Source organism: Phytophthora cinnamomi, assembly GCF_018691715.1.
Source record: "Phytophthora cinnamomi strain GKB4 chromosome Unknown Contig39, whole genome shotgun sequence".
NCBI lineage: Eukaryota > Oomycota > Peronosporomycetes > Peronosporales > Peronosporaceae > Phytophthora > Phytophthora cinnamomi.
Window position 1 is genome coordinate 1292939 of NW_027150972.1, and position 21460 is coordinate 1314398.

Here is a 21460-nt window from a genome sequence, read left to right on the forward strand (position 1 = left end):
TCGTGCTATACACCTGGGCGGCAAAAGGCGCTCACCCGCCTCGCCACAGGCGTCCTTGCGCTGAAGCATCCTATTTTGTTCTTGTAAGCACTCCTTGAGCGCTGCAAAGCCTTATTCAGTGAGAGGAGTGCTGCGTGAGCCAGCAGCTTGCGACGTTGCACTTGGAGGCATCACAGGATTACCATCCCCTGGAGTGATGCGCTGATTTTCTTCATGTGCACGCGTCTGTTGCGCGTGCAGGTCCTCAGGAAGCGTCTCTGAACTTGCTAGTCTCGCCAGTAGCGTCTCCACTCTTCGATCCATCTCTGCAACTTGGAGCTGATGCGTGACCCTGGACCCGAACCAACTCCTCCTTCCACTCGGGGCTTCGATCAGGCCGGTCCCTGGTATCAAGTGCGTGCTGTTCCTCAAGCGCCGCCTTCATTTCTGCAATGATGGAGGTTTCCATGGCGGCCAGCACGCGCGGGTGCTCTCGGAATGTAGGGAAATGACAGCTGTTGGTTAGGGTAACGTAGTCGACAGTCCTCGCTGAATTGCAAGCGGCCTTGTAAACTTTCGCGAATAAAACTTTCTGGTTGTCCGCTAAGCGGGATTTTTCTGACTTGGAGCGTCTTCCGTTCTGTCGCCGTCCTTGTCTGTCCCGATCTAATTTCTTTTCCAGCGCGTTGCATGCTTCCCTCACCTCCGGTGTCGTCATTTCCGGCGCCGGATCTGGTGCTGGAGCTGGCATAGGAGAGCATGTGCATTCCGTGGCTATCAGGTGGGTAGTCACACTGGCACTGCAGCGTCCCGATGTCTTGCGCCGCTTCGATGTGTATGTGTTCGTTGCGGCTGAATACGCTTGGTGTTTGTGTCCCGCCATGCTGTAGCTGCGACGTAGCCTTTGTGACTTGCAGCTTCTCTTCAACGAAAACGTGGCTGAAATGACGTATGTTCAAAAAAGCATAAGAGATAGGATATGTGCTGATCGGATTCGCAAGGGTATGTAGACCACATAAAAGGTAAAATAGATAAGAAATGACCACATCAGATCTGAAAGGTATTTTGTAAACAATCTTAAAAAACGTAACTACTGGCAAGCAGATTGTTTTATTTACTGACTATTCGTATCATTTGAAAGCTGGAGGTGATTGAATTCAAGCAGATGGGCTACGTGCGCGCTATGTAGTGGCACCAAGCGGTGTAGAACATGGTTGATGACTTCGGTGCTACTGCGAGAACAATTCTTCCCTGTTCATAAGCCAGTGGGGTGACCAGAACTGTGTGTCTAACAACCAGTCCTCGTTTAGTTCACATATGCATATCATTATTCGTGTCTTTCGTACCATCAAGCACATACGACTACCTGTAAGCCGCGCGTTTTCTCACTTCCCCTGTTCTGCAGTGAACGGTGGTCGAAGACGTTGCAATCACGCATTACCGTTGTCGGGAGCGGGGCTACGCTCACTGATCCCCACTATGGCATACGTCAAACATTAAAAGCTGCGGTTTCGTATGTACGCTAACGTAATTGGTGTTGACACATCACCTACGCAGTGTACAGCACTTCACGCCATGCAGGCAATAAAACGACAAACGTCTTCTATAGGTCAAAATTTATTTAGGGATAAGAAGGATTATGCCTACACCACCATAGGACTGCCAAAGCTCCCTCCTTCCACTCGAAGGTGGTGTCTTTTGTCGATCACAAAGCTTCGGATTGTAGGTTCAGTGCTTGGTCGATATGATGAACTGGTTTCATCGCTCAGTAACACTGTTGGTTTAGGAAGACACGGGTAGATCAGTTAGAGGGAGTTTTAATGCTCAATAAATACAACGGCCTGTTTAAGAATACTAATACGTGAAGATGGTGTCCGCGAAGAGGTTGTGGGAGGTCGCACATTACGCTAAACACTCTAACCATGCCAACATCACACTCGGCATCCAGCTTCAATCACACAATGCTCTCTTTTATACTGTCTAGTACACACTGCCGACGGGGTATATGCCTTGGGCGTACTGTGACGGCAACCTAACTGCCTGGTCGTCATCGAAAGTGGCCTCGATTACTTGATCGTCGTACACATAGTGAACGTAGCTCCGACGCAAAAGAACGTCAGTCCACGAGGGTCACGCATCGCCAACGGGTGCAAAACGAGATACTTTCAAGGCGAGATGCTTATAGCACCATCTTCACAGCAACTGAAAGCCACTAGTTGTATTAATAGCCAATAGAATACCTCGCTATGCTCATGTGAACTACATGAACTGTGTTCCAGCTCATAAAAACATTAACTTCCACAGAAATGCCTTTGAAACGCTTCGGTTGCACTTGGGCGCTCAACTTGAAGTTAAAAAAATCACTCATACTAAATCGAAGCGATAGGTCCAAGTGACCCCTCAGCAAGCTCAAGGTGCAAGAACCCGTATTAAGACGCCCCTTTGTATTGGTCCAAAAGCGGATCATTTGGCAACTTACACAAACCCACGGTGGATACTTCGCGACCCTTCGCTACAAACGTGGCGCACATCACTGAAACTTTGGCACTTTTTTGCGTGTAACTACATTTCTAAAACGATCACGATACAAACGCGGATCTACTATAAACTTAGCCGAGAGAAATACCGTGGTTTGCTGGAACGTTTAGTGGGTTTGACCTGGGAATTAACCGAGTTACCGGGGAAAAAAATTGACCACATATACAAGCACGACGCGCGTACCGTGCAAAGCTTACGTACATGATGTCCTTACAAAGAGCAAGTTAGCAAATGCACCCATACGTAAATAAGCCGCTGTAGCCATCTTTTTTTATGAAATATGTTTTAAACACGCAAATGTTGGAAAATATAGTCCAAGAGAGCGTTATATTTCAGCTTTAAGGCTGATAGAACATCCCCTCCCCAAAAAAATGTTTCAAGGCGCAGGCCGCAGCCGGCTCGCTTGATCGCGATAACCCGCAGTCATTCTAAACCGAGAAGTTGAAGACGCTGAGCAAACGTCGTATAGTTAAAGTACCGACTTCCCTGGCTTGTAGTAGAAACCCCACTTACCGGCACAGTGTACCAGGCAAAAAAAGCCTTTGCCTTTTTCGGTTACCGGTATGCATACCGAATGAGGCTCAGTTTGAAATATTATTAGCCTCTAGTCTTCTCGACGTCTCTAACGTCGTCGTCCGAGTCGATCTAGCACGGGTTCTAGCTCTCATGGACACTTGTGTCGGGCTTTGAAGGCGTGCAACCAGGGCCACGACCCTCCAAAACCCGCCACACCAGACTCCTTTGCTGCTGTCTAGGCCTCTAGCGTCAGCGTTAGACTCGAAATGGGCACGTCCTCCTTTCGGAGGTCATTGACCCACTTTACGAGCTCCGGCTCTACCTCCAGTGGCAGCTTCGTGTCGATTCAGGTGGGGTGCGCTTTCTCCTTGTTGCTGCCATTCTTGGCAGCACACTGAAAAAACAGCGTGCTCTTGAGTCGTACCCACTTCATCACTAGTTTACGTCTAGACTCGTAAGCAAACTCGCTAAGGTTAGGATAGTACTCACAAATACCTAGCCTTGCGAACGTCGTTGCACTCCTCTACCGCTCGGACAACAGTACGCTTCTCGCTTAACGAGAAGGACGTGCGTCACTACTTGCGGCGAGGCGAGCGCGCCCTCCGTCTGACTTTCGCTCTGCACCCCTTGCGTTTCTCGCTCCCTAGCGCTGCATTATGGCGGATGACGACGGCTCCTCCGTGCGCATGGCCGTGCGCATCCGGCTGCTCATCGAGCGCGAAAAGGTGGAGAGCTGCGACGAGTGTGTGTCCGTGGGAAAACTCCGGCATCTCCAGGCATTTACAAATAGGGAATTCCTCGCTAAATAAGGCAATCGCGTCTTATCCTGTTTTTGGCTGAAGCCCTAAATAGTTGGGTCGTCCGCACATTGACAAAACGGATTTCGCGAAGGGCACCTGCCTGCTAAGAAGACCTTCCTGCATCATATATTGAAGTATTTGCCTTTGTTCCGACAGACCTACTTGCAGTAGCTGTAATGGCACGTGCAAAACGTGGCAAAGCGAGCGACAGCAACGAAATGCCGTACGACCGCATACAAAAGACCGCCTTAAGTGCAGCGTCCGGGCGATCAACTTCATTCCAGGAAGCACACCAACTTCAGTACGGGCTTCGAATTTCAGAACGCACACCGACCGATGGTGTAGTGATCTCAGTAGCATGCCGATTCTGTATTACGTACGGTCATGAAGAAAAAGTTGGTGCCAAACGTAAGCCAACTGCAACACGAAGTACTTCAAAACCCGTTTCGGCCGGAGCATTACCGCCAGCACCTCGAGGGCCAGCACCCGTCTCGATGGGCACTACCGAGGGCTGTCTAACGAAATCCGACATGCGTATTTCGACAACGTCAAACCACTTCGTGCAAGCATTCTGGGGTTTGTAAATGAACAGCAAGCGCCCATTGTCGTGCGTATCAACCGTGACATTATAGATGTCATAGTTAATCGGGTACTACTGGACGATGATGATACCGACATGTCCTGGAAGCAAACGATGTCATCGTTGGATCTGGATGATTCCCAATCGCAGTACATATTGAAATTAAGAACCCAGTTCAGTTTTATCTGATTGTTGACTACTTAAGCGTGGGGATGTCATTTCGAATGGCACTGGCGGTCTTAACTAAGACTAAAAACCGGACTGGATTGGCTTCTATCGGATCATGTTCACCTAGGCTCACGTCGAAATATACTCGATACGTTTGTGCGATGAACCTACAGAAAAGCACGCAGATACTTTCACGAGCTTGGACATTCTCGCTAGCTTTGGATATGTCAACTCACATGTCTATATCGTATTTAGACGCCCGGATTCGAATCTACTACAATAAAAAATGGTCAATTTGCATTTATTTGCGATCCAATGGGAGAAAGTCAGAGCGCATGCGCTATGTTTGGTGCCATCACCCAGGTGCTTGACGTAATCTGTCCAAACTGGAAGAACATCATGTTAGCTGTCACAACTGACGGCGAGCGCAAAATGACTGGCCAATACAGAGGGTTGGCTACACGCTTTCAAAATGTGTGCTCGGCTGGATTTATAAGAGTTTGGTGTGGTTTGCACCAATTAGATCTCACACTACAAAAAGCATTTACGGCAGTGATGAACGGCGAATTTTATGGATACATGACTCAGACAATTGGACACTTACGATGCCAGCAAAAACTGATTCGCCAAATGGGAACTACTGCCCCACTACTGCCAGGTACACGTTGAGAGTCTATGGGAAGGTGCTGCTCCTGGTTTAAAACCCATCGTATCGCACTGACAGCGTTTTTGGGGGATACCAATCCTGTTTGCCAACCTCCAGATCAGTGGTGGCTGATTCTTTCGTTGGTAGATAAACTCACATCGCGAGCAGTGATCACATTTCGGTCACTAGAGGGGCGCTCAGCACTTGTTACGGAGCAGGAAGCAGAGTTAATCCGATTATCAGGAAATCTTCTAGGCATTTTTGGGGCGTGCGTTGTGGAGAATAAAGATCAAGAATCTGTTGAAGACCACATGCACTCAGATGAAGGCACTATTTCTGTAGATCCAAAACGTATATTCGACATCCTCCTGCAAACGCTGCAGTTTAGCGAGCTCGAACAGATTATAACCCCTACAAACGAACCAGACGGATTCCCACTAGCGCTTTAGTGCCTACATCGGTCACAGACGCTTATTCAATACACACAACTTTCATTTTACCTTGGGTTTAGTATATGCCCTATCAATGCCCAATCCTATTGCGCCACAATGCCCCGAATAAGCTACTTAGTGTAGATTCGGCATATGCCCTATTTGTAAATGCCTGGGCATCTCTGCTAGTGGCAATCAGAATCACAATACTTGTGCCAAACCGGTAAATTTGTATCTAAATGATTATAGCGGAACTTATTCTGGCTCTAAATACTGCAATTTCATTAGCCGCTCTGTATGCAGTTGTCCACTACAAGCCAGGGAAGTCCGTAAACGTCCGAAAAATGGCCACTTACTTTCGTGTGCTACACACCAAATCGTTACATGTGTATCTCCCCAGGGTTACCCTCCCTCATCCACTTCCACTTCCGGACGTACCCCTCGGCATGGAGTCACCCGAGCCGGCGCTGCGCCGCTCCAAGCGCGAGCATCAGCCGAGCGCCAAGGCTGCCGCCTCAGCCTCTCTCTCTGCTCCTGCGCCGAGCGCCTCGCGCCGCTCGCACCGGCGCCGCGTAACCCACGCGTCGTCCCCGGCCTCCACGCCGGCCTCCACGCGCAACTCGTCGCCCGTGCGGGGTACGCCGTCGTCTCCCGCGACGTCCAGAGACCTCGCGGCGGTCGTGGTGGACGCTGTGGGTCCTAACGGCCAGCGGCGGCGGCTGCGCGCGGCGGCGCACACGGGCACGAGTTCCAGTGTAACCCAGGGGGTACGCGTGCGAACGGGGGTACACGACGCCGGCAAGATGCTGGGCCGCTACTCGAGCCACGACTGCGCGCTGCTGTGCGAGGTGATTCTGGCGCAGCTGAAGCGCCAGACGCTGGCGCCGACGGTGCTGGACGAGCGCAAGTCGCCAGGTAGGTGGGGTACACAGAGCGTAACCTAGTGTAACCTGTGCAGTGACTGAAGGGTTATGTTGATGTTGTTGTTGCTGCAGCGTACATCAAGTGGGAGCCCGTGGCCAGGAAGATGGAGACGAGTCACAAGCTCCGGATGACGCCCAGGGAGTGCCAGCTCTTATGGAAGTTCCTGGCGTACGGCCGAGTTCCAGCAGAGCAGGAGGACGGCGCCAAGTTGCTGCCCGACTCGGACGAGGAGGACTTCCACAAGACCCCAAGGCAGGTCAACGCGGAAGTGGCGGCACGAGCAGCAGAGCAGAAGATGACGGTGGTGGTTGCTGCACCAGACTCGACCGCTGGAGCTCAGGGTGATCAGGTTGTGGAGGGTGCGAAACCAGCACAGGACAGTGAAACTGCATTCAAGGACAAGGCAGACGCGTCCGCAGCAGAACCGGACAAGGAGGACGCACCCGAAGCTGAAGGGGAGAGCGAGGAGTCTGCGGTGCGGCTGTACCCGACGTACTCGCTGCCTACGGGGGCGCCGGACGCCTGGTACCGTCCTTTTGCCCCGAAAGACGCGCTGCCACTGACATTCGTGGCGTCCAGATTTCTAAGGCGAAAGGCCAATCCACTGCCGACGCAGTCTGTGTTTTCGCAGGTGGCAGGTTCACAGGTGTCGAGTGCTGCAGGGGTGACAGACCTCAAGCGGAAGCAGCCCATGCCTGCTGTTAGTACTATAGCCAAGAAGCCGAAGGTGGCTACGCCTACGCTATCGACGCCGCCTCGAGTATACACGCCGTCGTCGACGCCTCCTCCTGCCGCACAGCGCGCTCGCTCCGAGCTCGAGTTCTTTGAGATCAAACTACGACAGGAGCTCGCAAAGACGTCCCCTGGGAGCAAGTTCGAGCTGTTGGCCGCAGACATTCAGCGGCGTTTCGGAGAGGCATCGCCTGAAGTCCGACGGCAGTGCCAAATACAGGCTACACAGGACGTGGAGCGGTTCAACCGAGAAGTTGTGCGTGTGCGTATCTGGCAGAAGGCGATGGGGGCGAACAACACCAAGCCGCTGTCAGCGCTGGCGCCAGCACCGACGACTTCAGCGAAGCCGGCGCCTTCGCCCCCACACGTTGGTAGCGCCAAGCAAACGAATACAAACTCTGCAGGAACGGCAGTTGCAGCGAACCCCACTACCACCAAGAATTCGGGCCCTACCGCCGCCCTGCTCGCGCACGCTGCTGCTGTTGCCGCGACTGCCGCCAAGGCCAAGAACAATGAATCAGCGAATACGACCGCGCCAAAAGCCACACAAGAGCAAAAGGATGAAACCTCAGCCACGACAGAACCCGAGACGAAGTGATCGACGCCGGAGATCGGGCTTGAAGTAACAGGGATGCGCAGGCTCTACTGGTGCGCGCAAACGATTACCCGTCCGCCACGGAGTTGGGCAATGCGAGAACTGCAACCGCGGCTTTGAGTGACAATATTTTTTTCAACCAGCCCCGCTTACTGTGCATGTATTACTGGGTAGCTCACACATGTAAGTGGCTTCGAGGCATCTAATTGTTTTTTTTTTTCTCTTTCTTCCAGGATGTCAAGTTGAGCTTGTAACTTGCACTTTGCGGTGCGGCACGCGTCAGATCCGACGTAACTGGAAGCTTTAACCCTGCAGGGCTCAATTGCGACCCCCTCGTTCCGGTTTACGCCTATTACCGATCGACAAGCAACATCAGTTGGCTTAGCAATGCAAGTGTCACGAAATACCCATCCCAACTTGGGATTCCCAAGTCTACGTACACACTCATGGTTAGGAGCTCCAAAACGTTTCCGGCGGTAACGATACCAGGTCCGACTGATGTTGCTTGCCTCTTTAGTGGCAAATGTAAGCGCATGCAGTTGCTGTTGAACGAGATCGTTCGTGCGCAATGTAGAACTGCCACAAGTTCCAAGGCGGCATCCCCAACGCAATAGAACAATTGCCAAGCTCGAGCTGTTTGCATCGAGCTATAGTAGATGCCAGGCAGCAATCGCAAGCCGAGTGATCCTGCGCGATATCAATGCAAGCACACAACTGGATCGCACGATGGCGCTTAGGGGCTGCGGCGGCCGCTTTCCCGGCAGGCATAAACGGTTGAAGTGCTCATCACCCATGACAAGCCGCTCACTTGAGCTGTGTATGGGAGCAAAGGGTGGGACCCGTAACGGCCAACTTCAACTTGTTGACGGGTCCACTTTGGCTCGACTAGTCAAAAGGCTGCGCGTCCTGCGGTCTCCACTGCTGCACACGCGCTGGCCGCTATCCAGTGGTGCTGGGGCTGCTTCAACCTCCGCTCCCCTCTCTGCAGAGTGTTTGACAGCCCCAACGTGCTGGTGTAGGCTATCTACCGCTGCGTGCAGATCCCACTCTGAACAACACGCCTCTGTTCCGCTCGCGGGCTTCGAGGAGAGACCTGCCTGCCATTCCTCTTTTTGCGCCGCGCCGCGCACTTGTCGTGAGTCTTCCGAGTCCATCGCTACCATGTCCAACCTGCTGCTCAAGGAGGCGGCCGCGCACGCGCCCGCGACGGGGGCCGACTACGAGAACCTCATGTCGCCCGTGCTGCGTAACAGCAGCACCGCCGCCAAGCGGCCTGACCTGGAGGCTGGGGAGCTCAAGGGGCCCCAGGGATCCTCGTTCTGGGTCCTGCTGGCCGTGTCGATGCCGCGCATGGCCGTCAACATGGCCTGGGCGGCGCAGTGGGCGGCGCTAGGCCCGTACCTGAGCACCATGTTGCCCAACTACGCCGTGCAGCTCACGTCGGTAATCGGACCGGTGGTCGGCATCATCTTCGGCCCCGTGATCGGCGTGCTGAGCGACCGCAGCACGTCGCGCTTCGGCCGGCGCCGGCCAATTCTCGTCGTTATGGGTGTGCTCAGCATCATCTGCTGGATCCTCATGGGCTACACCAGCGAGATCGGCGAGGCGCTGGGTGACGTCGGCACCGGCCAGGCAGGACAAAAGACGGACCGCAAGTGGACGGCCATCTTCACTCTCATCTTCTACCTCTGGATGGACATCACCGTGACCTGCAGTCAGACGCCGACGATGCTCATGGTGGCGGACTTTGCCGGCGACCGACAGACGCTCGGAGCTGCGCTTGGACTCGGCTGGGCCACTATGGGCGCCATCATCCCCGCCGTCTACATCCAGATCTGGGGTGCGGCCTACCTGACGCTGCACTGGTTCATGGGCCTGCTCTGCGTCGTCATGTTCGTCAGCGTGACAGTCGCAGTTATCTTTGGCAAAGAGACGCTGCTCGAGAAGACGGATAACGTTAGCACGTGTCAGAGCGTCCAGGACTCGTTCGTGACCATTTTCAATGGCATCAGGACCATGCCGCCCATGCTCACCGTGTACGCGGCAATCATGTTCTTCGTGCTGTACGGCTACTCGGCGTACAACGGCAACAAGGGACAGTTCTTCGGCCTGGTGGTCTACGGCGGCAATGCCGACAACGCCGACTCGTGCAACCCGTGCTCGGCCGAGCAGATCGCGTACAACCGCGGCGTGAGCAAGGCCAGCGGACTCGGTGATCTGCTCTTCAACATCGTGGGCTACGTATACTCGTGGGTGCTGCCGTTCTTGGTTCGCCAGTTCGGCGCTCGCGTGGTGCTGTCTGGCTCGATGCTGGCGCAGGCACTGCTCATGGCCATGGCGTTCTGCTCCAGTGTGGGCTTTGACCTCTTCGTCGTCGCCATTCTGTCCGTGGCGCAGGGTTCTGCCTTCGCCCTCATGGTCCCCACCATCATCCACGTCTTCGGCGGTCGGAGCGACGTGGACATTGGTATGTACGTGGGAGCGCTCAACTCGGCCAATTGCTTCGGCCAGTTGCTAAACTTCGCTATCGGCACGGCCGTGGTGCAGACGTCGCTGGGCTATAAGCTGCCGGTGTTCCTGGGCGGCGCCATGAGCTTCTTGGGGTTCCTCGTCAGCGCCTTCCTCTTCAAGGTCAAGATGCACTCCATGTAACTCTTGAATCCGAGCTTTGATGTAAGATAGCGCACTTTTCAGCCGCTTGGTATGATGCACAGTTAATATAAACCTACTTCCGTGAGTACATATCGACTTGTAACAGGTGTGTTGAGCAGCGAGGCCCACGTGAACCAGACCATGGTGACGGACGGCGACGCGAAGTTGGTGGCCGAGCAGCACGGCACAATCTTGATGGGCAGCACGATGGCGGTCCAGTTGATGGCGACAGCACCGGTAGAAGCCCGGTGTGTAGTGGGTCTAACTTGACTCACTACTTTTGCTTACACGTGGTGCTACGTGTATGAGGAAGCGTAAGTACTTAGTAATAGCTTGAGTTAATTATATTTGAATACACAAATATAATTTAAATCAGATAAAACTCCAAGTGACTTAGATTAGGTAAAATGAGAACTGTATTGTTTGTAAATTGATCTTCCTTCTAAAACTGCTAAAACTGTTTATCATCTATGAAAGGTATTGACAGCGGCTGGCTGTCAGAGCCGTGCACACCGCTTTCGAGTGCACGACGGATTACTGCTTTACAATGCAGTCGACGACAACGCGGATCGCGTTGTCGTGCCGAATGACCATGACCTGCGCCTCAGGATCATTTACGAGTATCACGATGCCCCGGCTGCGGGACATCTCGGACGTGAGAAGACATACGTCATTCTCACGCGTGACTTCTACTGGCACCACCAGTACAAGTGGGTGCGCAAGTACGTCCGTGCTTGCGAGGTATGCCAACGCGTAAAGCCTGCGCCATTCGCGCAGGCTCCTTTGCAATCACTACCGACTCCGTCGGAGTGTTGGAAGTCCATGTCTTTGGACTTCATCTTTGGTCTTCCCCCGGACAGCGGAGGGAATACCGGTGTTGTGGTCTTCGTCGACCGCTTCAGCAAGATGTACCATCTTGCTGCGGTGCCGACAGAGGTGACCGCGAAACAGACGGCCCGTCTGTTCGTCGACATGGTGTTCAAACACCATGGCATGCCGTCCGACATCATGTCGGACAGAGACCCGCGCTTCACAGCGCACCTGTGGCACGAAGTGTTTACACTTCTTGGGAGCCAACTTTCAATGTCGACTGCGGACCATCCGCAGACGGACGGCCAAACCGAGCGCGTGAATCGCGTGCTCGTCGATATGTTGAAGAGCTACGCTCACTCGTTCCAATACTGGAGCGAGTGCCTATCGATGGCAGAGTTTGCCATCAACAACTCAGTGCATGCCTCGACCGGGCATACACCGTTCTACGTGAATGCCATGCGACATCCACGTCTACCGAGTTTACTCGGAGTGATGGCTCCCACTTTAAGTGGGGGAGGATCTACGACTGCAATACAGCAGCCGCAGAAAACGCTTACACTTGCACAGTGTCAGCTGCAACAATGAACAAACCACATGAGTCTGCGCAGGGCGCAGACTCCTCCACCAACAAGGACAACGACCACGGGTCTGCGCAGGGCGCAGACACCGCAAAGAACCACGCAGAGGCAGGGCCTCTAGCGGAGAGCGAGCTGAATGACTTCAGCTCGGATGCAATCAGTTTCATCACCAAAAGACAAGCCGTAATTCGGTTTGTCCAAGACACAATAGCAGCTTCTGTTGATCAACAGAAGCTGAACGCAGACAATGTGGGCAGAGGCAACACAAATGAATTTAAAGTTGGTTCATTAGTTTTGTTAGCTACACAAAACTTGCCTGAACATGCAGTTTCGGATTTCGGAGCAAGCTTGCTTGCTCCGCGCTTCATCGGGCCGTTCACTGTGTTGGCACGGCACGGCAACGCATACACGCTAGACATACCGTCTAGCATGCGCCTCCACCCGACCTTTTACGTCGGACGGCTGAAGCCATATCTGCAGCACTGCATGTAACGGGGTTACACGTACAAGTGGCTGCAAGCCACTTGTGAATTTAACAGATAGGTTATCTGTTAAACGTTTTGGATACTTCCTCACATTGGTGTAAGACACACCGATGGATACATTGAAGTGGACCACCACAGTGAGTGGTCCACACATACCCAAAAGATCCTATTGGTAGAAAGCAGCATCTTTCTACCAATCAGAGACATGCATATTAGCGGGGCTCTGACAGCCAGCCGCTGCCAACCCTTTCATAGATGATAAACAGTTTTTAGCAGATTTTAGAGGAAGATCAATTTACAAACAATACAGTTCTCATTTTACCTTAAACTAACTACTTGGAGTCTTGTCTAAGTTAACTTATATTTGTGTATTCAAATATAATTAACCTAAGTAATTACTAAGTACTTACGCTGCCTCATACACGTTGCCCAACGTGTAAGCTAAAGTAGTGAGTCAAGTTAGACCCACTACACCTGGTAGCACTTTGTAGTCCGTCCAACGACCGACTGCTTGACGTTCGTACGCGGTGTACGAACGCGGAGCCGAGAACCACATGAGCACGGAGGTGCCCATGGAGAGCTCCAACACGCCTGCAACGCATGTTGCACGCGCTGACTGCCCCCACCTGTCTGACCCAGAGTGGGAGGCCCTCCAACGACTGTCAACAGTCATTGGAGAAGCGGCGATAGCTACAATGCTGCGTACGCTATCGCCGACGGAGCAACATGGTGTTGCTCTGGGGTTCATCATGAAGGAGCAGCGTGACGCTGCTTCCTCAGTGACGGCGTCGTCAGGGACGACACCGCGTGCTCAACCATTAAAGTTGAGCGTAAGCAATTACGTGGGAAGAGAGGGCGAGCCTCTCCTCCGATGGCTGTCGAACTCGACACAGCCATAGCGGCTCGACGCATCGTCGACCCGCTGTCGAAGGTCGCGTTCGCCATGTCCTGCCTTGGCGGACGCGCAAGGAGTTGGGCGTATGGACGCCGACTCTCCGATCCTACGTGCTTCAGCACGTACGAAGTGTTCAAAGACGAGCTCAAACAAGCATTTGAGCCCCCGCAAAATGAATTCCGGTCGAGGGCGGAGTTCCTCGACCTTCAGCAGGGTAAGCATGATGTCCATGCTTACGCACAGCGCGCACGATATTTGGTATCAAATATCGTGACTAACCCGATTGACGAGGCGACCAAGGTCGTCACGTTCATGAAAGGACTTAGAGATGGGCCTGTGAAGACCTATCTCTTCCGAGAGTACCCGAGTACTCTCGAAGCTGCGATCACTCTTGCCATGCAAGAAGAGTTTAGCCTGCGGCAGGCTAAACTGCATGTGAACGTGCCGAGGCCGCAACCACGCCCGGTAGCGAGGACGGGAGGTCCGGAACCAATGGACCTCTCGAGCGCAACAACTGCTGGTTACCAGCAGCAGGGAGGTAACGTGCGATGCTTCCGTTGCGGAAGGATCGGTCACTTTGCACGGGAGTGCACAGCTCCCATGCCCCTGGAGGTGGCCGTCGTGGCGATGCTAGGCATCGCCGCGGACCAACAAAAACGCGAACATCCAGTAGGCGCGGGGCGCCCTACTGGTAATACAGTCGCGCGTGCCGATATCGGGCACGCGACACTGAGACTGCAGCCCCAGTGAGACCAGCTCTCACTGCAAGAAACAAGATGACAGGCCGAACCTAGTCATCTTGAAGGTTTACTCGAAGAGAGCGAATGACTCTCTTCGAGCTTTGGTAGACTCAGGCGCGTCGAACAACTTTGTTCGACTACGAAGCTTGCCGAGACTTGACTTCGAAGAGGTAGATACACCTCGAAGTCTTCTGGAAGTACGACTGGCAACAGGTGCCATCGTGAAGACCGAGAAGCGCGTCGTGAACGTGCGCTTCTCGTACAAACAACGAGTGTTTGTCGAACACTTTATCGTCCTGGACCTGGACGATAAGTTCGACGTAGTAATGGGCATGCCGTGGCTTGCACGGCATGATCCGGTGATAGACTGGAAGAAGCGCACGCTCGTGCGCTTCGGACGCGATAGCGGAACAGAGAGCGATGGCCCTGTTACCGCAGCGCGCGCACCAGCAGGTGCGCGCGGCTCACCAGTCGAGACAGCGCTTTATGCTGCTGTCCCGGAGTGCCCAAGAAGTGCGCGAGGGCGCGCACAAGTGAGACCCACGTCGGCAATGCTGCCGACGTCGGAAGAAAAAGATGTGTTGGTTCCGGGAACCAACACCCACGTTCAAGCGTGTAAGGGACAGTCCCTGACCCGAAGCGGTCAGGTCGACAACGACGCGTCGGCTCCGGGAGCCGACGCACCCTCAATCATGAGGGGCTCCGCCAATGAATGGCGTCGAGGTGACGAAGGCGTGTCAACTCCGGGAGTTAACGCTGCAAACAGTGCGGAGGGTTGCAAACGTACCGCACTGACGCAACTTACATGCTGTAGTGGAGCCGAGCAGCACGACGAAGCGCTCATGCGATCAAGCCGGGCTTGATATCGCGCGCCCGCAGACAGGGTCTGCCGGCGAAGGACATTACCGTGCAGCCGGGCTGCACGAAGGAAAATGCGGTCAAGCCGGGCTTGATACCGCGCGCCCGCGGACAGGGTCCGCCGGCGAACGACTGTCCACGGCCGGGCCTGGACAAGAAGAACAACTGTGCGGAGCCGGGCTCCGCACAATAAGAAGACGGCGCAAGCGGAAAACGCTGCGTAAGTCTCGGTCCGGGACCGAGACGCAACAAGAGCAGTCTGCTGGGCAGACTGCGGCGGTGACGCCGAATGTCAAGACGCTAAGCGTCTTGACGCGCACCGATACTGGATTCCAGTATCGTGAGATGGAACTCGCTAGTCCTCCGACGACGGCGTCGGAGTTGACTTCGCTTCCAGCCATGAGCTGGAAGCGCTTCACGCGCGACTTGCACGATGGACGCATCGAGCAAGTCTGCGTTCTTTCGTACAGCGAAAGAACGGCGAGCGAGAGCGAAGAGCTGAGGCGGCTCTTCATGGGAAGTACCACTGAGAGTGAAGACACTCTCAGTGCGAAGACGAAGCGAGAGCGCTTCGAGGAACAAGGTTGGGACTCGCTGAAGTCGAGTTCCTATTACGAATTGCTGAGGGAGTACAAAGACGTACTCCCGGAAGAGATTCCTGCGAAGCTTCCGCAGGATAAGGGCATTCAGCACGAGATTGATCTCGTGCCGGGCACGAAGTACTGTGTCACGCGGCAGTGGCCACTGCCGCGAGAGCAAGTGAAAGCGATCGACGACTTCTTTGAAAGTCGTCGTAAAGCAGGACAAGTGCGGGGAATCAAAGTCCCCGCATAGTGCTCCGACGTTCTGTGTCAAGAAGCCACAGGGCGGATGGCGCATCGTTCATGCCTACAACAAGCTGAACGATGCGACGGTACCGGCGCAGACGCCGATACCACGAAAAGATGTTATCATCGATTCGATGGCCGGGAGCACCGTTTACAGTGCTCTCGACTTGCGAGATGGATTTTATCAAATCCTAATGCGTGAGAGCGATATCCCTCTCACGGCAGTGAGCACGCCAAGCGGTATGCTCTGGGAATGGCTAGTAATGCCACAGGGGCTTAAAAATGCCCCTGCGACTTTCAACAGGTGCGTGACGCACTTGTTGCGCTCGGTGCGCGACTTCGCACCGAGCTACTTCGATGATGTATTCATCCACAGCCGGGCTGTGGACGGGAATACCGACGTAGAGATGCACAGGGTGCATCTCCGGAAGCTACTTGAGCTTATGCGAAAGCATAAGCTCTACGCGAACCTGAAGAAGTGTATCTTCGGGGCGAGCGAGATACCCGTCCTCGGGTGTCTCGTAGGGAAGAATAGTGTTCGCCCTGACCTGGAAAAGGTCAGAGTGATAAATGAATGGCCAACGCCTTCAAGTGTCAAGGAACTGAGGCAGTTCCTTGGCCAGCCACGTACTTGTGCAAATACGTGGAGGATTATGCGGGCAAGATCCGCCCGCTGTCACAGCTTCTTAAGAAAGAAGCTGTGTGGAATGGACACCCGATTGCCAAAAGCATTCAATGCAGTCAAGCGGGGCTTGACTGAGGCGCCGATCTTGGCAGTGGCTGACCAAGATCGCCCATTTCACGTAGTGTGTGACGCATCCGATTTCGCGATCGGATGCGCGTTGATACAGCACGATCACGAGGGCCGTGATCGTGTCGTCTACCAATCGCGTCAGCTGAAGCCAGCTGAGCGCAACTATCCGGTGCATGACAAGGAACTCCTTGCCATGAAGTATGCACTCGCAAAGTTCCGAGTGTACTTGCTTGGGAGTAGACCATTTGTGGTCTACACCGACCATGCTTCACTGCGCACCGCAGTGAAGTCGCCACATTTCACAAAGAATGGCGAGATGGCTCTCATTCTTTGCGGAGTATAACTTCCGGGTCGAATACAAACCCGGAAGATTGAACGTGGTGGCCGACGCGTTATCACGTCGGCCGGACTATGCAGAAGCTGTTGACGTCAATGCCATTGACGCCATGCGATCGAGCAAACCCACATCATCTCTGTTGGATGATGTGAAGGCCGCGTACGCGCACGACGCGGACGCGAAGCTCTTGCTGGCCTATGGCACAGCGCCTTCTGACAAGTCCCGTCAGAAGCTGCCCAAGCACCTTCGAGCGCGTGCACACCGCTTTCGTGTGCACGACGGACTGCTACTCTACAACGCAGTCGACGACAACGCAGATCGCGTTGTCGTGCCAAATGACCATGACGTGCGACTCAGGATCATGTACGAGTATCATGATGCCCCGACTGCGGGACATCTCGGACGTGAGAAGACTTACGTCCTTCTCACGCGCGACTTCTACTGGCACCACCAGTATAAGTGGGTGCGCAAGTACATCCGTGCTTGCGAGGTATGCCAACGCGTGAAGCCTGCGCCATTCGCGCAGGCTCCACTGCAATCACTACCGACTCCGTCGGAGTGTTGGAAGTCCATGTCTTTGGACTTCATCTTTGGTCTTCCCCCGGATAGCGGAGGGAACACCGGTGTTGTGGTCTTCGTCGACCGTTTCAGCAAGATGGTACATCTTGCTGCGGTGCCGACAGAGGTGACCGCGAAACAGACGGCCCGTCTGCTCGTCGACATGGTGTTCAAACACCATGGCATGCCGTCCGACATCGTGTCGGACAGAGACCCGCGCTTCACAGCGCACCTGTGGCACGAAGTGTTTACACTTCTTGGGAGCCAGCTTTCCATGTCGACTGCGGACCATCCGCAGACGGACGGTCAAACCGAGCGCGTGAATCGCGTGCTCGTCGATATGTTGAAGAGCTACGCTCACTCGTTCCAATACTGGAGCGAGTGCTTATCGATGGCAGAGTTTGCCATCAATAACTCAGTGCATGCCTCGACCGGGCATACACCGTTCTACGTGAATGCCATGCGGCATCCACGCCTACCGAGTTTACTCGGAGTGATGGCTCCCACTTTAAGTGGGGGAGGATCTACGACTGCAATACAGCAGCCGCAGAAAACCGCTGACACTTGCACAGTGTCACCTGCAACAATGGACAAACCACATGAGTCTGCGCAGGGCGCAGACTCCCACAACAACAAGGCCAACGACCACGGGTCTGCGCAGGGCGCAGACACCGCAAAGAACCACGCAGAGGCAGGGCCTCTAGCGGAGAGCGAGCTGAATGACTTCAGCTCGGATGCAATCAGTTTCATCACCAAAAGACAAGCCGTGATTCGGTTTGTCCAAGACGCAATAGCAGCTTCTGTTGATCAACAGAAGCTGAACGCAGACAATGCGGGCAGAGGCAACACAAATGAATTTAAACTTGGTTCATTAGTTTTGTTAGCTACACAAAACCTGCCTAGACATGCAGTTTCGGATCTCGGAGCAAGTAAGCTTGCTCCTCGCTTCATCGGGCCGTTCACTGTGTTGGCACGGCACGGCAACGCATACACGCTAGACATACCGTCTAGCATGCGCCTCCATTCGACCTTTTACGTCGGACGGCTGAAGCCATACCGGCAGCACGAGCCATCTAGCTCGGCTGACCCGAAGCCTCGGCAGGAGCCGAGGCAGAAGCGGAGGACTTGGCCTAGGCGACGAGCAACCTCTCCTCCAGCGCGCGGACGCTGGAGCAACTTCATCTGGGTCCCCAGCTCGACCTGGATATTCGAGGCGGTCTGCGAGACCGCCGCGACTTGAGCCTTCTGGTTCGCCAGCTCCTGTTTCAGGGCGGCGAACGCAGCGCCTACAGACGCTCCACGACGGTCACCCGGTCGTGGAGAGGCGCATACTGATCAGCCCGGGGCTGATCATACCCGGGCGTGTTCCCACCCCGCCACCGCCGATCCGTGACGCCCGCGGCTCAACCCGCTGGATTGTTGAGCGGATTGTTGACCATAGTATCCCGAAAACGAACCCTCAAGGGGCTCGTTTTCGTATTCATGGAGAGGATTTCCTCCCCATCGAGATACATGGGAGCCGCGGAACGTCTTGCTGGAGGACGTTCCGGAAATGGTGAGGGCGTACGAGGAGCAGTACGCGCTGGCGCAGCGGAAGTAACACGAGCGCTGCGATCATCGCCAGCGAACCCTCACGTGCTAAGAACTTAGCACGGAGCTCTTGAGACTCTCGGGCACACGGAACGACGTGTACCCGTTCAGGTCGCGGTCGCTCAAGCGGACCGCGCCTGAAAGCACTTCGTGCACTGAAAGCCCTCGGGCACAGCGCACGGCACATTTGCCTCCTCAGCAGCAACATGAAGTTGCTCCAGCTTTCCACGCTTCGAGTACGTCTCGAAGCGATCACGCGCTTGCTTAATCCGATCACGGTAAGCACTCGGCTTATAGTTGAAGTTCTCAACAAAAGCATTCCAGCTTTGACAAAGTGCCTGCCATTCGGGCACTTTGCTGCGAGAAGATGTCTTCTTGCTTTGAAACCATCGGAGCTCATGAAAGAGTCTGATGTAGTAATCGCGCCTTTGATGCGTTTCCGCATCAAAGTGCAGCTCGGCAGCCACAGCGTCATCTTTGATGGCGCTGCATACGTACAACGGCACCTCATTCGGAGGTACCGAGTTCCCAAATCGGTCCGCGATCTCGGACGCGGACGGCATCCATGGATCGCGCGCTGCAGGCGCAGCGCGCGGAGTACTGAGAGCCCCAGCTGAAGCGAGTGGGGTATCGCTCTCAGTTCGCGAACGCTTTGAACTCGAAGCGTCCGATTCGTCCCCTTCACGCGGGCGAACGTTCTTGGCGTGAGGGTCGAGCGATTCGCTCGACACTGAGTCTTTACGCTTTGAGGGCGAGTCCTCCTCGCCCTCCATGTCGTCATCGTCGTCGTCGAAGTCGACGACGTCGCCGTACTTCGCCTTCTGGCGTTCGAAGTAGTCGTCGATGGAGAGATGACTCCCCATCGACTTTGCGGACTTCTTCTGAGGCGCGCTCATCGTTGAATGAGCGCGGATTTCTTCTCCAAACGCGGAGAATTGACGAATGGTCAATTCCAAAGATTGACGTGCGGGGACCCCGCGCGTCTAACCTTAAGGGGGGGATGGTGTAACGGGGTTACACGTACAAGTGGCTGCAAGCCACTTGTGAATGTAACAGATAGGTTATCTGTTAAACGTTTTGGATACTTCCTCACATTGGTGTAAGACACACCGATGGATACATTGAAGTGGACCACCACAGTGAGTGGTCCACACATACCCAAAAGATCCTATTGGTAGAAAGCAGCATCTTTCTACCAATCAGAGACATGCATATTAGCGGGGCTCTGACAGCCAGCCGCTGCCAACCCTTTCATAGATGATAAACAGTTTTTAGCAGATTTTAGAGGAAGATCAATTTACAAACAATACAGTTCTCATTTTACCTTAAACTAACTACTTGGAGTCTTGTCTAAGTTAACTTATATTTGTGTACTCAAATATAATTAACCTAAGTAATTACTAAGTACTTACGCTGCCTCATACACGTTGCGCAACGTGTAAGCTAAAGTAGTGAGTCAAGTTAGACCCACTACACTGCAGCACGAGCCATCTAGCTCGGCTGACCCGAAACCTCGGCAGGAGCCGAGGCAGAAGCGGAGGACTTGGCCTCGACGACGAGCAGCCTCTCCTCCAGCGCGCGGACGCGCTGGAGCAACCCCTTCATCTGGGTCCCCAGCTCGACCTGGATATTCGAGGCGGTCTGCGAGACCGCCGCGACTTGGGCCTTCTGGTTCGCCAGCTCCTGCTTCAGGGCGGCGAACTCAGCGCCCTGCAGACGCTCCACGGCGGTCTCCCGGTCGTGGAGAGGCTCATACTGATCAGCCCGGGGATGATCATACCCGGGGCGTGTTCCCACCCCCGCCACCGCCGATCCGTGACACCCGCGGCTCAACCCGCTGGATTGTTGAGCGGATTGTTGACCATAGTATCCCGAAAACGAACCCTCAAGGGGCTCGTTTTCGTATTCGTTGGAGAGGATTTCCTCCCCATCGAGATACATGGGAGCCGCGGAACGTCTTGCTGGAGGACGTTCCGGAAATGGTGAGGGCGTACGAGGAGCAGTACGCGCTGGCGCAGCGGAAGTAACACGAGCGCTGCGATCATCGCTAGCGCCCGAACCCTCACGTGCTAAGAACTTAGCACGGAGCTCTTTGAGACTCTCGGGCACACGGAACGACGTGTACCCGTTCAGGTCGCGGTCGCTCAAGCGGACCGCGCCTGGAAAGCACTTCGTGCACTGAAAGCCCTCGGGCACAGCGCACGGCACATTCGCCTCCTCCGCAGCAACGTGGAGTTGCTCCAACTTTCCACGCTTCGAATACGTCTCGAAGCGATCACGCGCTTGCTTAATCCGATCACGGTAAGCACTCGGCTTATAGTTGAAGTTCGTAACAAAAGCATTCCAACTTTGACAAAGTGCCTGCCATTCGGGCACTTTGCTGCGAGAAGATGTCTTCTTGCTTTGGAACCATCGGAGCTCATGGAAGAGTCCGATGTAATAATCGCGCCTTTGATGCGTCTCC

General features: G+C 54.4%; 2 protein-coding genes across 2 annotated transcripts; both read left to right on the forward strand.

Moving 5' to 3' along the window:
• Positions 1–6104: 6104 nt before the first annotated feature.
• IUM83_10703 (Protein Kinase) lies at positions 6105–7912 on the forward strand (the record flags this gene model as incomplete). Its single annotated transcript, XM_067935219.1, has 2 exons — positions 6105–6573; positions 6654–7912. 2 exons carry the CDS (start codon positions 6105–6107, stop codon positions 7910–7912), a joined length of 1728 nt encoding a protein of 575 aa, XP_067791577.1.
• A 1158-nt stretch (positions 7913–9070) lies between these two features.
• Positions 9071–10561, forward strand: IUM83_10704 (Glycoside-Pentoside-Hexuronide (GPH):Cation Symporter Family; the record flags this gene model as incomplete). Its single annotated transcript, XM_067935220.1, has 1 exon — positions 9071–10561. The coding sequence occupies one exon, from the start codon at positions 9071–9073 to the stop codon at positions 10559–10561; it is 1491 nt and encodes a 496-aa protein (XP_067791573.1).
• Positions 10562–21460: the final 10899 nt, after the last annotated feature.